At 34.1% G+C, this 22120-nt stretch overlaps 1 protein-coding gene and 1 pseudogene across 2 annotated transcripts; one reads left to right on the top strand and one right to left on the bottom strand.

Moving 5' to 3' along the window:
• Positions 1–830: 830 nt before the first annotated feature.
• Positions 831–3986, top strand: LOC107948259 (serine carboxypeptidase-like 48). 2 transcript variants are annotated; one of them, XM_041098799.1, is made up of 9 exons: positions 831–1523; positions 1869–2037; positions 2121–2240; positions 2317–2460; positions 2553–2700; positions 2796–2884; positions 2994–3252; positions 3362–3495; positions 3591–3986. In XM_041098799.1, exons 1-9 carry the CDS (start codon positions 1201–1203, stop codon positions 3711–3713), a joined length of 1509 nt encoding a protein of 502 aa, XP_040954733.1. In that variant the 5' UTR covers positions 831–1200; the 3' UTR covers positions 3714–3986. The 2 variants fall into 2 exon arrangements, with proteins under 2 accessions (XP_040954733.1, XP_040954732.1); XM_041098798.1 differs by having other exon boundaries at positions 836–1523; positions 2553–2703.
• Positions 3987–4142: 156 nt separating this feature from the next.
• On the bottom strand, positions 4143–6783 carry LOC121219949 (alpha-L-fucosidase 1-like; annotated as a pseudogene).
• Between the last annotated feature and the right edge of the window lie 15337 nt (positions 6784–22120).

Raw genomic sequence — 22120 nt, 5'->3', positions numbered from 1 at the left:
AAGAGTAGATCTAGCATAATTGAGTGGAGTTGCATGCAATCCTAGAAATAGGATGACATAAATCTACCGGATTAGAGTCAAATCTAATAGGTAAATCCATAGATCGAGTTAATACGACAAAAGGGGTTTTAATTAGAAAGAGATTTCAATTAATTAACCTAGAATCAGTTGTTCTTACTCTCGAAAGAAATATTAACATAATTTAGGGATTTCTACGGATCAAGGCACAAGTGAATAAATCGTTTAATTCAGATTCAAAATAATAAGGAAAGTCTAGGTGAATTATTTTCTAGGTATTGTCTATCTCATTGGTATCTTCGATAATTTTCCTATTTTATTCTCTATTACGTTCTTAGTTAAATTAGTTCAGTAATTTTAGATTAAAAATAATCACTCAAATTTGACAGCTAAATAATAGAAAAATAGTAATTACTAGTACTTCTAGTGATGGTGGATACGATATTCCCTACTCACCATAACTATACTATTGTTCGATAGGTGCGCTTGTCTTAGTCGTATTTATAGTTAATTTAGTTATCATCAATATATATATTGAAGAACAAAACATGAATATTGTACACAAACAAATATGTTACCAGCTGTCTCATTCATTAAATTTCTCTAAATGATAGAATAATTCAGATATTGTGACGTGAATGCTATATAATAAACCCTAAATGAAAAAACAATGGAGATCCTTGTATGACAAGGCAAGCCATGTAAATTATTTGTATATAATTTTCTAGAAAATTTAATAATAAGATGATGGAGACAGACATTTTCACATTCCTTTTTAAGTTCAAATTGAAGATTTTATTTTGTTTTAAAAGAGGCAAGATTCATTTGTGTAAAAATTTCAGTAGTGATATTTATTTCCACTTAATCTGCTAAATAATAAAGTTGGGTTTAAAAGCAAAGTTGATGCAGCTGTCTAAATCACTAATGGAGATAATTAAGCATTCAAAAAAACAAAAATTAATGAAAAAAGAGTTGAGGGTTCAATGTTTATCAGTAGTTTTCACACGGCAGGTTAGATGGGAAAAGCTGGTGCCAAGTGGTGACCGTTAATTTTCTTTTTTCCTTCTTTTTTTGCTTTGTATTTGGACTTTGTCTCTATTCAAAGTGGGGGCTTTATGATCAAATTCTATACAAATCAAACAGGACCTTGCATTCATCGAAACCAAGATAAACCCCACAAAAATGGCCTCTACTTTCTGTCAAAATCTCTGTTTGCTTTCTCTTTTTGTGCTCTTTTCAGTTTTCTCGGCTAAGCCTATTTCCCATTGGAAGAACCAATCTCCAAGTTCTAGCCAGGCAAAGTTACAGGCTGAAAAGCTCATAAGAGGACTTAATTTGTTCCCTAAAGATGCTATTAATGCTGGTGACAATGCCCCTGCAGTTGAGACCTCCAAGATTGTTGAAAAGCAATTCAGGTTCCCAGTGCTTGGGGAACCTGGGCCTTCCATTCAGGAGTTTGGTCACCATGCTGGGTACTATAAACTTCCACATGCTGTATCTGCAAGGTAAGCCATGAGTTCTAAATCTTATATACATGCTATGTCAAATGATATAAATTTAGAATCAGATTGTATGTGCAGTGAATATTGAATATATTTCCAAGTAACATAAGAGCCAATACAGATTCCAAAATCCCTGATGGTGTAAAGCAGAATTTAATGCTTATCTGCTATATGAAGAACATGCTATTATATAAACCTTAGTGCCAGACTTGGTTTATTTTGTAGGCCTAGTCCAAATCATGCAGTGGTTTGTCTAGTTTTCTAGGTATGATTCAGAGCTGTAATATACTTTAATGCTGACAATAATACTGATTGTGGATTCTTTATCTCCTTATGTAATTTTCGCAGGATGTTTTACCTTTTCTTCGAATCACGGAACAGCAAGAAAGACCCTGTAGTGATTTGGTTGACTGGAGGTCCAGGGTGCAGCAGTGAATTGGCATTGTTTTATGAAAATGGTCCTTTCCATCTTACCAAAAACTTGTCGCTTGTATGGAATGACTATGGTTGGGACAAGGTATCTGATAGAATTCCAAATTTTTCTCTGATACACTTAATCCCTTACTGCTTATCAATCCACATTTTATTGTCCGTTGTCAGGCATCGAACATTTTGTTTGTAGATCAGCCCACTGGAACCGGTTTCAGTTATACTTCAGACGAAAACGACCTTCGCCATAATGAAACTGGTGTCAGCAACGATTTGTATGACTTCTTGCAGGTTTGTTGTGGTCTAACATTCCTTCCATACAACAGAAGCATTCAAAAATTGACTTAACTGTCTTCTGTACTTTCAGGAATTTTTCAAGCAGCATCCTGAGTATGTTGAGAATGACTTCTACATAACCGGAGAATCTTATGCCGGGCACTATATTCCAGCTTTCGCTGTTCGAGTTCACCAGGGAAACAAGGCAAAAGAGGGAATTCATGTTAATCTCAAGGTACGTATTTCTTCATCTCCCTTTATACCATTTGAATATGGACTTTTCGTTTTGATGTTTCGGGTTAAGATTTAACTCTAATATTCGAACAGGGTTTTGCAATCGGGAATGGACTAACAGATCCTGAAATCCAGTATCAAGCATACCCAGATTATGCTTTGAACACAAGTATAATTACACAATCTGATTATGTCGATATCAAAAAGTTGGTCCCTTCATGCGTGCAAGCAATCAAAAGATGTGGTAGTTGCTTCCTCTCAGCTCTAAAAGATTAAAATCAAAATCTGTACAGTTTCTTTTGTGATTTATTGTTAACAGTTGAACTACCATTGCAGGCTCTAAAGGTGGAGATGCTTGTGTGGATTCTTTTGATACCTGTAACACTTTATTTGATCAGATTCTGAGCATCGCTGGTAATATAAATGTAAGATAAGTCCAATATCTATCATTATATAATTACAAAAGTGATTTCTATTCAGAAGGAAGCAAAAATAGAAATCATGATTCTGAACTCTGGCATCTTTAATGCACAGTACTATGATATTAGAAAGGAATGCGAAGGAGAATTGTGCTACGATTTCTCGGCAGTGGAGACGTTCCTCAATCAGAAAACAGTTCGGGATGCCTTAGGGGTCGGTAACATTGACTTTGTGTCATGCAGCACCGAAGTATACGATGCCATGATTACAAACTGGATGAGGAACTTACAAGTTGGCATTCCTGCTCTTCTAGAGGATGGTATAAAGGTGCTTATATATGCTGGAGAGTATGATCTTATATGCAACTGGCTTGGTGAGACTCTTCAACTCTTCTTGATTTTGTTAACTGAAAAAGAGATTTTGAAGAAATGTTATAGATTATTCACTCTGCTATACTAATGTGATTTTTTCACTTGAGGCAGGAAATTCAAACTGGGTTCATGCCATGAAATGGTCAGGACAGAAAGAGTTTGGGGCAGCTCCCACAGTTTCATTTATGGTTGATGGTGTAGAAGCTGGACAACTGAAAAGCCATGGCCCTCTCGCTTTCCTTAAGGTTCAAACACAATGCATCTGCATGCTTCTTTTTCCATTTTTTATGCTTATCAATTGTTCACATTTAAAACCAAAAAACAAAATGCAAAAATGCAGGTACATAATGCCGGTCACATGGTTCCAATGGATCAACCAAAAGCTTCATTACAAATGCTGCAGAACTGGATGCAGGGAAAGCTAGCATCATCCAAGACAGCAGAGAGACTTGCTCCCCAGTAATTAACCCCACTTGTTGTGACACAATTTGCTCATGCACATTCTGAACATAAATTGAGATTTTCTATATGCTTCATTGTTATCAATAGTGTACCCCCTTAGTGTCTTATACAGTGGTTAAGCAAATGGATCCCAACTCCTTTTCATTCCCCTTTTATTTATACACATTGCTATGTAAGAAGACAAAAAAAGGAAAGCCTTTCAATGTAATTATCCCTTAATGAGCTAAAAATCCCAAAACTCTATTATGAAGCACCAGAAACAGATTTGTTTCTAGATGACTAGTACAATGTTTCTATGATGGTCTGACAGTTTCATTCACCTTTTAGAAATGTAGTAACAGACCCTTGCAGTTATAATTTAGTTCATCATAATGGTCGAGATTCGACGCTCAAGAGAATATCTTGCCTATAAGAATAAAGGGTGATCAAATTAATAATCACGCACACATGCAATACTATCAACTTATTTGTACATTAGGCATTAGAAGATGCCCCCAGTTATGTAACCATAAATTTTAGAAAGAGTTTTTAACACTCACCAGTACAATAATTGCAGCTTGAAATTACATGTACTAAACTGTGGCAGTTTGGGAATGTTTGTTTGGAACTTGCCTAAGGACTTGACTACCATTAACATATATCTGTGAGGTTGTATTAGATGCATGGCTCAGAATGGAAAATCGATCCATATGGAGCCCCATATAAGAAATAAGAGGATCAGCTCGAGACATGTCAATGACAAGCTTCAAGTACTGAGATTGAACTGTTGGAAATTGCAGCAACCTTTTGTATCCCACTGTTGTGCCACTAATCACATTCTTCCATCTACCTCCACTCAGGATCTCAAGATGGAACTTGATGATGCGTTGTCCCATGTGAATCGGCTCTTGAACTTGCAAAACGTTAAAAGATACTGATTCTTGAAGGTCTAAATATAAGATCCAATCACGTTGATCCTCTTCAGGAGCCCAGTAGGTGTAAATACTTTCTTCAAAGACATTATATGGTCTGAACTGATAATTATCATTGCCTCCTCAAATACTGCTAGCAGTTAGGAGACCTTTCTCGGCCAAATTATTTGAGAATATAGACCTCCGAAGTTCCTTGAATTCTTGGAGTGCTTGTATATCTTCATCTGAAATAAGACCGGAAGAATTTGGGGGCACATTTAGCAACAAAAGACAATTACGACCAGCTGATTTGTAGTATATATCAAGAAGTTCCAATGCTGACTTTGGCACTTGAGATGCATGCCAAAACCAACCCGGCCTGATTGAGACATCACACTCGGCAGGTACCCAGTCATGACCATGAGGGTCTCCTCCTTGGGAGTATCTGTTAGATAATTCATAAATAATGTTATAACACTATGGGTTCTAGTTTGGTTCCAAATCCAAAAAGCACAAAAGAAAATGGTTTGTTGATGGTTCAAAGCAAGCAGGTCCTAACTTCATAGATTTCATGGAGAATTTGCTGTAAGCAACGGCATAATCATTAGGTAATTTTGAGCAAAAAGGCCTAAATTATAAAATAGGAATAGATGCTTACTGAGGATTGGTTCCACCAATTACGGCATTACTTCGATTGAAAAGAGACCAACAAGTAGAACCAGCAACACCAGCCTCATCGCCGATCCACCTTGTGTCGGGACCTGCATCAGAAAAGATGACGGCATCTGGTTGGAGCTGATGAATGAGACTAAACCAAGCATCGAAGTAATACTCCATATCCTTTTCCCCCTCCCCTTTGGCACCATCCAACCATACTTCCTTGATATCTCCATATCTGCTTAAATTTGAAAAGGGAAATTTAACACTCTGCACTTCCCAATTCAGAAAACCTAAAATGGAATAAAACTACGAAGAAAGGAGTCACTCAATACCATAATCAATGGAGTGCCTAAAATCAACAAGAAATGATGAAAACCAATACAGTTCAAGCAAACAAGCTCAAAGAGAAGGCAATACAATAATTACAAAACCACTCAGTTGCATAAGCAAACACAATTCCTATGAACATAAATCAACGAACAAATTCAGAGGATAAATTCCTTTAAAAAAAAAACAAAGACCCAAAGAGACAGCCAATGCATAACATAAAAGATTAACTAAGTACTAAATCAGAAATGAACAATACCAACAAGAACAAATTTGAGAAAAACATATCAAAATTTATAAACAAAATAAAGATAGCAAACAAGCGAAAACTCAAAAAGGGTGAACGAAACAATGAATTACCTAGTCAACAGCTCAGTCATCTGTCCGATATAGAATTCATTGTATTCCAGGGTCTTCCCATAGCAACTTTCATGCCTATCCCATGGAGACAAATAAAGCCCCAAAGCAATACCAGCTTCCTTAGCTCCCGCAGCCAACTCAGCAACAACATCGCCCTTCCCATTTCTCCACGGACTCGCCTTCACGGAATAATCCGTGTATTCACTTAGCCACAAGCAGAAGCCATCATGATGCTTGGCAGTAAGGATCACCCTTGAAAACCCAGCTTCCTTGGCTACATGTACCCACTGAGAAGCATTTAGTAGGGTGGGGTTGAACACAGAGGGGCTGGGATGGCCTGTTCCCCACTCTGAGTCAGTGAAGGTGTTGGGTCCAAAGTGGAGAAAGAGTGCCATGGAAGAGAGTTGCCATTGGAGCTAAGAAGCCGAAGGGAGGGGTAAAATGGGCAAAGGAGGTGGTATTTTCAGGGCAGAATGGGGAATGGCGGAGAAAAACAGGCTGACAAAGATTGGTAAAGCGTGTACAGAAATGGGTTTTCTTGAATTGAAGGATGGATTAGGCATTTTGATAGTGTTGCAGCTGGCTTTGGTGATGATGAAAGACAGGAGAGGGGAGGATACCTGAAAGTGGGTGTTTTTAGAATTAGAACAGTACTGAAACTGGAAAAAGGAATCTAAGTGGTCTGCATCGATTCTTGTTCTGCTTCTGCTCAGTTCTAAATTGTAAGGATTCAAATTTCAATGGTGGGTATCATCTTACTTCAAGTTTTGTCAGACTTCTAAGTTTTGACCAACGATGAAGCGAAAGGACTGCAGGGGTTGTTAGCGCTGAAAATTACAATTGGCACGTGTTATGAAGTAAATTGGCCTGGTCAGTGATGGATTATCACTTGATCTTAAAGGAATGTTGTTTTTTTTCCTTTTCAAAATTACTTTTGGGCTGTGGATGTTACATTTACAACCTGCCATTACAACGAAGAATAAAGAGAAATTCGATAAGGATCAGTATAATGATTTACAAAGTGATTATGGTAAGGAAAACTTCATTTGGTGCGGATACATACGTCTCATGGTGGGCTGTGAAAGTCTCATAAAGAAAACGAAGGATATAGGGGAGTTATGTACTTGTGCCCTGTAAAAATTAAGGGTTTAATTATTGATATATGTCTTTTTTTAATAAACTTTAAGAAATTAGGTCTTTTTATATTTATTAATTTAGGTCATTTTTGGAGAAAAAAAATGAAAACGCGCCCTAGGTTGGGATAGTTTCGGCGACTTAAAGGTTAGGATGAAGTTTTCCTCCAAGCACGCTTTGGTTGCTGCAATGAAGCGATATAGCATAAAGCATGGGGTAAATTTTCACGTTACAAAATCTCAACCCGAGAAGTATGAGGCGAAGTGTGCAATGCTTGGAACAAGATGTCCATGGAAAATCATGACATCTATGAGGAGGAAGTCAGAGTTCTGGACAATCAGGAAGTATACCGCTCTACATACATGTGTTGTTGTAAGTATGTGTCATGATTAACAACCTCGATTCCCATTTTGACCTTTATTGGACATTGAATTACGAATGGTGAGATAAATGAGTTTTTGCAGGCATGTCAAATAGCCACCTGAAATTGGATTCAAATATGATATCCGACTTTATATTACCTATGGTAAGAGTGAGTCCTAGGATTCTGATCCTGATTTTGATTGCACACATTCGTAGTTAATACGATTACACCGTGTTATACCACAAGACATGGTTGGCAAAACAGAAGGCATTAGAGAAGATGCATAGCGGGTGAGAGAAATCGTATAATAATTTGTGGCAATGGTGTTGTTGCGGAAGCGACGATAATATTAATAACAATATTATCAGAAATATTTAGATAATTATTATGCCAACAATTATACTAAGAAAATTCCCAGTTAAATTGGAGGGGTCACAATGGTCCCGCTTAAAACCCAACAACTAGACAGAACTCACTTAGATATTTATAGCAATAATAACTAAATAAATATAACCAACATAAAGCTATTAAATAAAAGCAAACAAATAAGAAATAAAATACCAGAGTTTTAACGAGGTTCGGCCAATTTAGCTTACGTCCTCGGACACTACCAAATTAATATTTCCTCTAGAAATATTACAAAGGAGAAGATTTTGGGATGATACAACCAAAGGGGGAGGGGTTCTATATATAACAAACCAAACCCCCTCCATTTCTATCTTTTCCTAATGTGGGATATTGCCAATATTCAACAAATCTCCACCTTGGCGATATTCCACATCTTCGAACATCTTCTCATAACACAAACTTCAATAGTGTCTTCAAATTTTGCAACCAATCGCCTTCTTCCCTTTTGGTAGTTGTGCCAGCTTCCACATCTTGTTTTTCTCTAGAGATTGCATCTCCTCTTCCATTGCACCTAACCATCTATAATTCTCTAAACTCTGAATGGCTTCGGTGTAAGTGGATGGAATATTATCAACAACTGGAAGTGCATAAGCTACCATGTCAGTGAAACGAGCAGGTTTCTGAATTTCTCGTCTCTGCCTTCTGACTGCAATTGGCTCTGATTGCTGTTGAGGTTCTTGGGTAGAAACCTCTTCCTCATCTGACTCTGCATCTGCCAATGAAGAATCACTAGTGGTACCTTTTGCTGGAATTACCACACTCTGCTCAAACTCCACCTGCTGCGGAGTACACTCCACCTGCTGTGAAGTACTACTCACTCCTTCTGGATTTACCTTATTCAACATGGCAGATTCATGAAAGGTAACATCCCTACTGATTATCGTCTTCTTTGCCTCTAGACACCACAAACGATATCCCTTAACACCAGCATTGAAGCCCATGAATAGAGCCTTCTTTGCTCTTGGATCTAACTTTGATTCTTTCACATGATAATATGCAATAGAACCAAAAATGCGCAAGGTGTCATAATCAGTAGCAGGTTTTCCATACCATTTCTCCAAAGGAGTCTTGCCATTTATAGCAGATGATGGCAAATGATTGATGAGATGTTGAGCGTACGTCACAGCCTCAGTCCAAAACTTTCTATCTAATCCAGCATTAGATAACATACATCGAACTTTCTCCACAAGCGTTCGATTCATACGCTCTGCCACCCCATTCTGTTGCGGTGTTCCACCTACGGTGAAGTGCCTTACTATGCCACAATCTTGGCATATCTTCAGGAAAGGATCGCTTTTATATTCTCCACCGTTGTCTGATCGGAGAACCTTAATCTTCCTTCCTGTCTGATTTTCAACTTTAGTTTTCCACTTAAGGAAAACTTCAAGCACCTCATCTTTGTTCTTCATAGGGAACACCCAAACTCGTCTGGAAAAATCATCAATAAAGGTGACAAAATAACGTCTTCCTCCAAGTGATGGAGTCTTGGACGGTCCCCATACATCAGAATGCACATAATCCAGAATACCTTTAGTATTGTGAATCCCAGTGCCAAATTTCACCCTTCGTTGTTTTCCCAGAACACAATGCTCGCAAAATTCAAGTTTGCAAGTCTTTGTACCTTTCAATAATCCTTGCTTGGCTAGAGTTTGCAAGGATTTTTCACCAGCATGGCCCAAACGCATATGCCACAGCTGTGTTGCCTCAGCGTCCTTCTTGGTACTCGAAATTGCTGCTGCTGTTGTCCCGACCACTGTACTACCTTGGTAGTAATACAGATTGTTCTTTCTTATGCCTTTCAACATCACCAATGCTCTTGAAGTTGCTTTAAGAACTCCATCTCGTATTGTCACAACTAGGCCTTTAGATTCTAACGACCCCAAAGAGATGAGATTCTTCTTCAACTTTGGGACATATCGTACATCCCGCAAAATTCTAGTAGATCCATCATGACTCCTCAGTTTAATTGAACCTATCCCGGCTATTTTACATGTGTTATCATTACCCATGTAAACAACCCCTTCATCTAGTTTTTGAAATTCAAAGAACCATTCCCGAATGGGACACATATGATAGGAACAACCAGAATCCATGATCCACTCATCTGCATATAATGTTGAAGATGTCATACTAAGAGAAAAGTCTGACTCTGCTTCACTATTGCATTCTGCAACATTTGCATCTTGCGGAGTCTTCCCTTTTTTCTTCAATTTTGGACAATCTTTCTTCCAATGTCCTTTTTCTTTGCAAAAAGAACATTCATCTTTGGCAACAGCTCGACCTTTGGACTTTCTTCTCTTCCCCTTAGACTGACTTTGCTGACGACCTCTTGTTACCAATGCTTCCACTGCTGCTTCACCTGAACCTTTCAACTTATCCTTTCGGCGTAGTTCATAGCTATACAATGCAGCAGTTACTTCATTGAAAGTTACTTCCGATTTTCCATGAAGTAGAGTAGTTTCAAGGTACTCAAACTCCTCAGGAAGCGATCCCAACAACATTAACGCCAAGTCTTCGTCTTCAAAAGTCACATCCAAATTCAACAAATCAGCCACCAGCTGATTAAAATTGGTAATGTGCTCGTTCATCGTGGTACCAGGAACATAACTGAAACGAAACAGTCTTTTCTTCATATGTAACTTATTTTGACTGTTCTTCTTCAGAAATTTCTCCTCCAATGCTTTCCACAATTTACTTGCAGAAGTCTCTTTACTGAATGCATACTTCTGCTCTCTGGAAAGACATGATCGAATTGTACCACATGCCAATCGGTTGATGGTCTTCCATTCTTTATCATCAACCCCTTCTGGTTTTTCTTCCTCAATGGCAATATCTAGACCCTGTTGAAAGAGGGCATCTAGAAGCTCACTTTGCCACATGCCGAAATGACCTGTTCCATCAAAAATTTCCACTACAAATCTCGTATTTGCAGTTCCAATCCTCGGCAAAATGTACGAAGTGGAAGTTGTTGATATGGATGGTTTTTCTTCTGTCATTTTTGCCATAGCTTCTACTTAATAGCCACCAAATGCAGAATACCCACAAGCTTTAGGAAATGTTTCTGATGTGTAAGATCAGACTAAGCTGCAAACACAGAGCATACTACAAAACCTTGGCTCGGATACCAATTGTTGCGGAAGCGACGATAATATTAATAACAATATTATCAGAAATATTTAGATAATTATTATGCCAACAATTATACTAAGAAAATTCCCAGTTAAATTGGAGGGGTCACAATGGTCCCGCTTAAAACCCAACAACTAGACAGAACTCACTTAGATATTTATAGCAATAATAACTAAATAAATATAACCAACATAAAGCTATTAAATAAAAGCAAACAAATAAGAAATAAAATACCAGAGTTTTAACGAGGTTCGGCCAATTTAGCTTACGTCCTCGGACACTACCAAATTAATATTTCCTCTAGAAATATTACAAAGGAGAAGATTTTGGGATGATACAACCAAAGGGGGAGGGGTTCTATATATAACAAACCAAACCCCCTCCATTTCTATCTTTTCCTAATGTGGGATATTGCCAATATTCAACAGGTGTTAGGTACTAGAACGATATGTATCAGGTTCTGTAACCAATCTGCAAACGGAGCTTGCGTATTACCGCGATCACTTGGTCCATGGAAAAAGAATTTTCTTAAATTTTTTTCTGGACTTTCAAGCAATGCATAACAACATTCCGATATTGTAAGCCACTTGTACAAATTGTTGATGTGAAACGGACTTTCAAAGTTGACAGAAAATTGAAGCCAAGAGTTGCTATTCAAATTAGCCAGCAACTTTACAAAACGTGGCTTTGAAATTGATTGCAAAGTGACATGCAACTCACAAAGGATGAACATAATCAATACATTGTTACTGGAAGTTTCATGATATACTTAAAAGGATAAATAATCATTAAGGCGGTATACTATGTTTATATATATATGTATATGTATATTTCGTATATTAATGTGTGTGTTGAAAGTGAGAAAAAAAAGTGTGAGAGTAGAAATCTAGCAGCAACTAGTATAGAGAGAAAGAAAAGTTTGTATTTGTATTGTGTAATATTTATATGTAATAAAATTACTTTGATTTTGAGTGTTTATTACATTTCCAACAACTGTTATCCGAGCTAGGTTCGTGTCGACGTCACAATGGCAAACATGATTCAACCGCAGGTCTTGAAATTAACAAAGACAAATTATGACAATTGGAGCATCAAAATTAAGGCTTTGCTCGGTTCTCAAGATTGTCGGGACGTTGTCGAAGAAGGATATGTCGAGCCCGAAAATGCAGCTACTGAAGTGGCTTTGACAAACGAAGAAAAAAGAGTATTGAAAGAAGTTCGTAAAAAGGATAAGAGAGTATTGTTCTTTATTTTTCAAGGTGTTGATAAATCAACCTTTGAAAAAATTTCAGACGCAAGACGTCAAAGGAAGCATGGGGAATTTTGCAAAAATCCCTTCAAGAAGCCGAAAAGGCCAGAAAGGTATGTTTACAAACTCTTAAAGTCGAATTTGAGACATTGAAAATGAAAGTTTCAGAAAGTGTTGATGATTATGTCACCCAAGTAAAAGAAGTGGTAAATGAAATGAAAAAGAATGGAGAAACCCTTGATGACGTAAGAGTAATGGAAAAAATTTTGCGGTCACTAACACACAAATTTGATTATGTGGTTGTTGTCATCGAAGAATAAAAAGATTTGTCACAAATATCTGTCAACGAACATGTGGGTTCCCTCCAAGCTCATGACCATAAAATCAAGCAAAATGATGATACTGGAAATTTGAAGCAATTCTTGCAAAGCAAGCTGTCCTTCAATGAAAGTGGAGCTAGCAATAATTTTGGACAAGGTACAAGCAATCGTGGAGGATATAGAGGCAAAAATAGAGGTGGACGGGGAACATGTGAACGGTGCAATCAATTATATGGAAAAGGCCAAACAAGTGAAGAGTATCAGATGTCAAGTCATGAACGAGGAGTTCGAGGTCGAGGTCGAGGTCGAGGTAGAGGTAGACTTCAACAAAGATATAAATCTTAGATACAATGTTATAGTTGCAATAAATGTGGTCATTTTAGTTATGAGTGTATATAAACTCTCAGGGTGGAGGAGAGAAATCATGTAGCAACAACTAAAGAAGAAGAAAAAAAACGTGGAATCTAGTGCATTCCTCACTTTTAACAAAAGTGAAAAATCAAATAAAAATATTAGGTATCTTGATAATTGTGTTAGCAATCACATGTGTGGACGAAAAAATTTATTTTCAGAGTTGGACGAAAATATTCACAGACAAGTAACGTTCTTATTAAACTATTATTTAATATTAAAGTAATAAAAAAATATTGTTTTCAAGAGGATCAAATTCTAAGTTGCTAAATATCAATTATTCAATTTTTATCTTATTCATATCAATAAAATAAATTCTAATTACTATTGAAATTAAATTAAGCTAATTAAGGAGTTTTTTATATTAAACTAAAATAATTGAATTTTTTAAAATTTCTCAATCAATTTTAAATACTTGAACTCTAACTTCATCTAATTTAGTTAATTAATTATCTCTCATTCAGTTGTTGAATCTATATAATTACTAATCCATGATTTAATCGCATTAACTAGACCCTTCCAATATCTATAGGCAAGTTAGGTGAAATCGTTAAGAACAAGCCTATGGGTTGATTAGGCATCAGGTATCTTCCTATTTTAGATGCAAATTAACTCGTTCCTTAGCACTACTAAAGTTAATCAAAATTTATTCAATCTAAATTTAAACGTTAATTTTCTTCCTAGACAAACAAGATTATCAAATTAATACAAATTTGTGGGCAGACAAATAGATTAAATAAGCACATGTGTGAATAAATAAGTAACAATAATTGGAACAATTGAAATAAAAGTAAATTAACTAAAAAATAGGGTTTGTCATTGTTAAAAAAAAAGAATTTAGTTCATATTAAGTTGAGAAAACAACACAAAAAAAATATTCAAAATAAACTTGCATCAATAAAAAGTAAAAACAAATAATCTAAAGAGAAAATAGTTAAGGAATTAATACCAAGCTCTTCGGATATCTTTTTCTTCTTATCTTTGCAAATTTGAAGTTTTTCTTGGTACGAGAGAGTTGTTCTTTAGCCTCCAAGTAATTCCTTGCACATTTTTTTCTTTTTTTTCTTAAATCTCATCACCATTGTTTTTAAGGTTTTTAATCATTACTCCACTACAAGTCCGCAACCGAATTAAATCCGGTGGAACAGAAGACTTCACTTTACCACTTTTTACTCTATACTCTAAGTCTTCCATTCTTCATCCGGAATCCATATAGAAAGGAAAATAACAAGTAAACCCAAATTAACTCTAAAAACATGAAAAACAAACAAAATTTAAATAAAATATAATTAATTTAAAAAATTATAAAATACAATAAAAACTAATTTAAATGCTAAAATTAGCTCTTAAAATATTATAAAAACTATATTAAAAATAACTCCGAGAATTATCATTCATCGTTGTTACTGAGTTAGGGGGCAGCATCTACCCACACTGTTATGTCGTTTGCCTTCACATTGGCTCTTAGTCCTCCATAGCAATGTATGAGCTCAATTGTTCTTATTTGGAAAGGAACATCCAGTTTTATTGATCCATTATTTTCTTCACGGTGTTATACATGGTGTTTCATCTATTGGATGAGTATATCAAAACACTGTCAAAGCATCAGTGAGTCAATGATGGCTGATCCTGCAAAACAACGTCACTTCAAGCTTTGATTGCAGTCCACACGGTCCTGGAAAACTTGTATAATCATTCTGCCTTAAAAGAGCTTACTGCCGATTCATAGTTCAGGGGTTGGCCCCCATTTTGCCTCTTAATGTTTGATTCGTCTTGTTTTTTCTATGCATCGATCTTGGGCTTTGTTTTGGTTTGGTTTGCTTTGTCTTGCCCGATGGATTGATTGTCGGCCTGGTCTTGTGAATCTTTGTATGTTTATGCTTCTTTCTTCTTGTGACTCGAGTGTGTAGCGAAATGATAATTTAATGTTGCAAAGAAGAAAAAACTGGCATGAGCATCTATGCAAAATCATCCTCTCACTCAATTTAAAATTTGTAAGAAAAAAAGTAGTAGATGATCTACAGAGATTAGTGTTTGAGAAAGCCGAAGAACCTGGATAGAAAAGTAACTTTGTAGTGGACTGATTATGGTGTCTGATCTGATTTTCCCACATTGTAATGAGCTAAAGGCCTGCCTGCGATACTCGTAAGCTAGCTGGGGACCGAAGCTTTCTGCTAAGGGTTGGGCTTTATATCAAGTTCACCCTTCCTTTCCAACCAAACCTAATTATCTTTACTGATAAGTAATAAATTATGCTACATCTTGATTTTATTTGAGAAAACAGAATATTGTGTTTTAAGAAATCGAATATACCTCATGCCTCACACACTACAATCTACCCCTTAGTAAATTTCTTTTGTCTAAATAACTCTGTAATATTTTACCCTTAATTAAGTGGAATATTTTAAAAGGCTTATGATGAAAACTCATCACTCTAATTTAATTGGGAAAGTACCGTATAATTGAAGTACTTAATTCATGATTTAGTTCTTAAAATATATTTATTTTCTCACTTTAGTACTTCAATTTTTTTTTGTCTCACTTTAATATCTAAATTTTTTTTTGTCATGAGCAATACCTAAATTACTTTTTAATTGGAAACAAGTTGGCACTTAAATTGGAAGCAAGTTGGCACTTAAATTGGAAGCAAGTTGGCACTTAAACCTTTTTTTTAATTGATACCTAAATTTTTTTATACTTTCATTATGAAAGAAGATATTGATTCTAAATGGTGAATTCAAGTGGTACTTAAACCTTTTTTTTAGGAGACCCTAGTTCAGCACTTCTATGGTCACTTTCTCGGTTTCATGAGCTTCCATGGGTTTGCATCAGTGACTTCAACAACCTTAAGTCTCTAAAAGATAAATACGGTAGTGTCACCTACCCGGTTTCTTTGATGGAAGGTTTTCGATAACGTGTAGCTGGTTGCCATCTTATGGAGTTGCCTTTTATTGGATTTAGCTATAGTTGGGAACAAGAGAGGGGGTCCAATGCGTTTGCCATGGAGAAGCTTGATTGTGCTTTTATCAATCAACAGTGGGTAGATGTTTTTCCTTATGATAAACTCGATAACTTGGTGAGTGATACCTCCGACCATAACCCGTTAAAGTTGGTGTCTGCTTCATATTTCCCCTCACAAAAACCCAGACGTTTCAAGTTCAAAAATCATTGGCTCGCCGAAGATGGCTTCTTTGATGTCGTGCAAGAGGGGTGGCATGCTTGCCCGTCGCATGACACTCTCGACAAACTAAAATCATGTAGTTCTTGACTTGTGATCTGGTAGTTTTCTTTGGGTGGTAATTTTGCATCTCGACTGAAAGAGGCTAAGCGAAAAATTGAGGAGGCTCAATTTTGTGGGGTTAATGATACTTTAATGATAGTTTTAAGAAACACGATCAATAATCTTGTTGCGGAAAAGGCAGTGTATTGGCGATAGAGATCTAAAGTTTTTTGGATGAGTTACGGAGAGGCAAAATCAAAGTATTTCCATGGTCAAGCATTAAAACGAAGAACGAATCACATCCCAATATTTGCTTGATACACAGGGGGCGGCCTTGTTTAGATAAGGTCGGTATGGGTAACATTGTTGTTGATTATTTTAATAATATTTTTCCTCAATAAACTGTGAAGAATTCCGATGCCTTGGATGGTACGCAAGCTATGGTTCGAGATCAGGATAATGCTTTTCTAACTACTCCTTTTCATCTTGTTGAATTTCGTAAGGCCATTTTTGAGATTCACCTAGATAGCGTCAAGTCTGCTTACATAACTGCACTAAGTATGTACACCGATCTGCATGACTTTGCTATTGAAGGACCTTGGACGAAACTGTGGAATTCAAGCCTACCTCCCAAGGTTGAAGACTTTGTTTGGAGATTCGTAAGAAGTTTTGTTCCATGCTGCCATCGGCTAGCTGATAAGGGTTGTAATGTAAACCTAAACTGTTCCCCATGTAGTGGTATTGAAGATTTGGATCATGTTACACTCAGCTGTCCAAAGGCGAAGGAAGTGTGGTTTAGCTGCTGGGCTAGTCGTCTCAAATCAATCTCTTTATAATTGGTTGCTTGCCTTATTATCATTTGCTAATGATGTTCTTTTTATACAAGCAGCAGTCATATTTTGAAGCCTCTGGTATTTTCATATTTTTTTGTTAGAAAGCTACTGATGCTCCCCCGTCACATATTATTTCTTTTTCAAATCAGTTCTTACAGGATTGGCAAGTTTCACAGATGGCTTTTGGTCGCGTACAGTCTCAGTCCTAATCACACCGCTGCTTCCTAGTCTAAACTAATCTCAGGATGGGTGAAATGTAATGTTGATACTGCAACGTTTGAGGCTAATCAGGCCACCAATTTTTGCTACTATATTACGTGATGATCGTGGCAATTTTATACGTGCTTTATCAGGTCATTTACTCGCTATATTGGAACCACATATTGTTGATTCGAGAGACACTCTCTTAGTTTATGGACGATGGCATCAATAATGTTATGGTAGAGACATCATTAATGCTCTTGCTTCTTCTCTTCTTAATCTTTCAAAGGTTGGAGTTTTAGTTGCTTATTATAATATATTAAAATCCCACTTTTGGCATATACCCTTTCATTGGATAAATAGGAGTGCTATTAAGACTTCGCATTAATAGCTCGGGTAGCAATATTTTATGTAAATTTACTCACTTTTGACATTTCTCTGTCATGTATTTTGCATCTTCTTCATTTACATAATAATAAATATCACCGGAAATACTAAAATTAATAAAATTTTAATATATTTAATGAAGGTAATTTAAAAAATTAACACTACATTCTTAAGTGAATCAAACATGTTAAAATAATTTTTTTTTAAATTTTAATTAGTTCTATATTATATTTGAATTGTAGGCCCGTTTGTATGTAAAAAGTTTTACGAAAATATTTTTTGTATTTTCTTGTGTTTGTTTCACAAAAAACAGCTTAGTCAACGGAAAATGACTTATAGATCAATATAAAATAAGCATTCTTTCTTGTAAAATGACTTACCCTCTTAAAAAGCGTAACTTAAGAAAAGAGCTCCTTCATAAATAATTTTATTTTTATATAAAAATTAACTTAAATCAAGTTTACTTTTATTATATTGATAATAAATTTTATTTTTATTTTTAAAAATATTTAAAATATTAATATAAAATATTATATTTTTCTATATTATTAAACATACATATTTAATTATTTATATTTAGTCATATAATATTTTATTAATATAATTAATATGATTTATTATTTTAAAAATTATTTAATATTCCAATTCTATTTTAATAATAAATTTTAAAAATAATAATTTTAAATAATATTATTCACATATTATTGAAAATATCAATATTAATATTTTAATAATAAATATTTATTACAATTATAAATATATTAATAATAAATGTTTTGTAGTATAAAGGTTAAAATGTATCATAAAAGTCTATGTACTCTTCACAAATTTACAATTTAGTCTCTGTACTTTTATTTTCAAGAATTTAGTCATTCTACTTTTTAGATTTGGAAATCAAGTCCAATTGTTGACATTGATTTTTGTTTTTTGTCAATTTTGTTAATGTCACATTTTTAAATAAAAAAATACTCACTTGGTAGTCATGTAACTAGAAAATGACATTGTAATGAACTTAAAATTAACAAAATATTTTAAATATATGTAAAAACAATGTAAAATATAAAATTATAAATATAAAATAACCTCAATTAAATAATGAAAATATAAAAAAATCTCAAATGTATGATTGTTTAATTAAAAATAACTTTTATAAAATATTTTTAAGGGACCTGCAAAACAAAAAAAAAATATTTTACACAAATCTATCTAAATACTAGAAAATATTAACTGCTCCAGAAAAGTAACTTATTTTTCAAAATTCATTTTCTAAAAGTAGTTTTCAGTAAAATAAACAGAACCTCAACATTAAAAAAAAATACCAAAGGTATGGTTGCTAATTTCATGATTAATTTCAAGTGGAATAAAAATTTACTTAAAGAAAAAAAGAAGCAATATCTTATATTTGAAGGTGTTGATAAATGGTTTGAAAATGGGGATCAAGAGCAGTTTCCAATGTGGTCTGAAAAGCTCTTAGTCGAGGATTGAGAATGTCGGACGGTGGTGGAGAAATTTGAGAGAGTTTTACTAGTTAGGGAGTGTTTAGCCTCTTATTAGAGATGAAAAGGGTTATATAAAGTAGCTTGGCATGAGACTTTATTAACGTATAGGGTCATGAAATGTTACCGCTACTGCTATAATGCAATTAGATGTGAGTTGGTCTATCCTCAAAGAATTTTGTTGAAACCACTTTTTGAAAAATCAAAAATTTAGTTATCGACTTATTAAAAATGAAAATTGGAGTCGCCACCGATCTTTTATTGTGGTGTGATCGGATCACCTTGAAAATAATTTTAGGTCTGCGAATTTTGAGAAAAACAGGTTCGGGAGTCAGTTACGCACGAGGAAAGGTTAGCACCCTCGTAACGCCCAAAATTGATACCGAATCGATTGTTTAATGTCTTAATGTCGAAATTTTGAAAAGATTTTAAAATACGATCCTTTTATTTTGAATAAAATGAATTGGAAGATAAAGCTCATTTATTTTAAAGAAATAGATTGTCATACTCAGTAAGTTAGAGTGCAACATTTCGAATCTTCAAAATTAAGTTTGACTTTTAAAACCTATGCATTTTGAGAAGGATATTTGATTATTTGGGTCAAATGAGAAAATCAAACCCAGTAAGTTAGGATTCGATTTCACAAAATTCCTAAATACCGAATATTGCCTTTATTTTCATTCGCTGGAAAAATCCTCGTCTCGAGAAAACAATATGTCATATCCAATGTGTTAGGACACCACGTATCGGATTCTCGGGAATGAGCCTTTTATGTTTTGATTTAAGCATATCCTCGATTATTTAGATTCAACGAGGAGAATTGGAACCCAATACGTTAGGGCTCAATCCTTTCGAAGATCCTAAATGTCGAGTACTGCGTTTATTTCCAAAATTTTTCTTTTTTACGAATTTGGGTAAAAATTGATGTAATGTTAAATTTGATGTACGAACAAATGATTACGTTGATGAATGACAATAATATTAAAATATGAATAAACAATTCATAGTACACACAATGGCAATGAGCACACAACATACATTATTTTTAACAATAATCAATAATCAAAGATGAATGACAAAATAATATGCACAAACAATTTAAAGTATATAAATAGAATATTTAAAATGAACGATATAAGAAGTTTCAAATTAGACAAGTTAATTCGATATGAATAAAACATAAATAGTTTGAAATAAATAATTTTAAGTAATTTAAAAATAAACAATATACATAACAACTTAAAAGAAATAATACATATAATCTAATATAGATAATCTATGAAATGTTTAAGATAACACAACATAAAGATATTCAAAAACGATAAACGAAATAATAAAATGACAAGAATAAAAACATTAAAAATAAAATGATAACGCTAAAATGCACAATTTAAAAGATGTGAATAATTTATTTTTTTAGGGTAAAAGGATCAAACAAATAACAAAATAAAATAAAGAATTTGTGAAAAAAGATTGAGACAAAACAGGCTAAGGGTTAAATCGAAATCAGATTGAAATTGAGAGTCTAAATTGTAATAAATGAATAACAAATAAGGACTAATAAAAATTAAAATGAAACCTGAGGGGATAGATTGTAAAATAAAAAAAAACAAGGACTTGGATCGAATGCGAGGAAAAGAGCAGGGATCGTAAAAGAAATTATTCCCCCCTTTTCGTACCATACCAATGGACCAAATTGAAACAAACATAAAGACCACAGGGCAAAACAAGGGACAGGGGGGTCAAATCGAAAACGAGCGACAAAGCAGAAGGACTCGGTGCGCAATTACCCCTCCCCCTACCAAACACACGGATCTTGTAACGACCCAAAATCCGTGGGCACCGAAAAAGTGTGTATTATCGGGCCTCCGTCTTACTAAATTGAGTTCAAAAATAATTATTAGAAATACTTACGAGATTAGTTGTGTGTTTAATTAGGTTTTAGATAGGTGAATTTAGCTTAATTAAGAATAATTAGGAAAGAGGATTAAATTGAATAAAGAGTGAAAGTCTAATTATAGATTAAAAGAAAGTTAAAAGGACTAAATAGGCAAATATGCCAAGTCCCATAAATGGGGCGGCATATATGCATTAAATTCAAGATTTTGTTTAAGTTATATATATAATTATTATATGTATATAATTATTATAATTATTATAATTATTTATTTAAATGGTAATTTATATTAATTATATTATTTTATTATGAAATAAATTAAAATTAAGACAAATGTATGGTGAGAAGATGGTACAAGTGTAATAATAATATATATACACTTGTATTATAATTATTATTTACTTCAAATTTAAGTAAAAGATATTAATTAACTAAATAATTATATAATGAGATTTTTATTGATAAACAAATTAAGTAGTGACAATTGTAAGGTTATGATATGGTACAAATGTATTAATTATATTTGTTATTAAAATAGATATTTTATAAATAATAATTAATTAAACATAAAAGGAAATAAAAACAAAGCAAAAGGAAAGAAACAGAATAGAAAGAACAAAGAAACAGAGAAGCAAACGAAACAGGGGAAAGAAAGAAGAAAAAGAAAGAAAAAGGGAAAATAGGGTTTTTAAAGCTTGGAATTTAATTTGGTAAGTCAATCAAGTCATTTTCTTTTAATTTAGATGTTTTAGAAGTTAGTTTTGTTAAAAATAAGTTGAGGTTTTGGAAGTTTATAGATTATTAAGCATGGTTCATGTTGAATAAATTGTTAAATTAGGGATGTATTTGATAGAAATTTTGATTGGAATTGAATAAAGGATTGAATTGTAAACTAAACTATAAGTTTTTAATTTTAGAGATTAAATTGAAATAAATTCGAAATTATGAAAATATGATAAAAATTAGATAGTTACATATGAGTTTGGCAAGAAATTGAGTAGCAAGAAGGTATGAATTGAGAAAGAAAAATATATAGATTTAGTTAGGATTAAATTGAAATTAAAGTAAAAGTTAGATAAAAATTTCAGCAAGTAAATTGTGTTGTGCTAATGATTATGAAAA

This window comes from Gossypium hirsutum, chromosome D08 (genome assembly GCF_007990345.1).
Source record: "Gossypium hirsutum isolate 1008001.06 chromosome D08, Gossypium_hirsutum_v2.1, whole genome shotgun sequence".
NCBI lineage: Eukaryota > Viridiplantae > Streptophyta > Magnoliopsida > Malvales > Malvaceae > Gossypium > Gossypium hirsutum.
This window is presented reverse-complemented; position numbering and strand designations above follow the sequence as displayed.

What these genes read in the sequence shown, in the direction of transcription:
- LOC107948259 (XM_041098798.1), top strand. Translation starts at nt 1,201, where the DNA reads ATGGCCTCTACTTTCTGTCAAAATCTCTGTTTGCTTTCTCTTTTTGTG. An exon ending in CCACATGCTGTATCTGCAAG is followed by an intron (nt 1,524 to 1,868) that starts GTAAGCCATGAG and finishes TAATTTTCGCAG; the next exon opens with GATGTTTTACCTTTTCTTCG. An exon ending in GCAAGCAATCAAAAGATGTG is followed by an intron (nt 2,704 to 2,795) that starts GTAGTTGCTTCC and finishes CTACCATTGCAG; the next exon opens with GCTCTAAAGGTGGAGATGCT.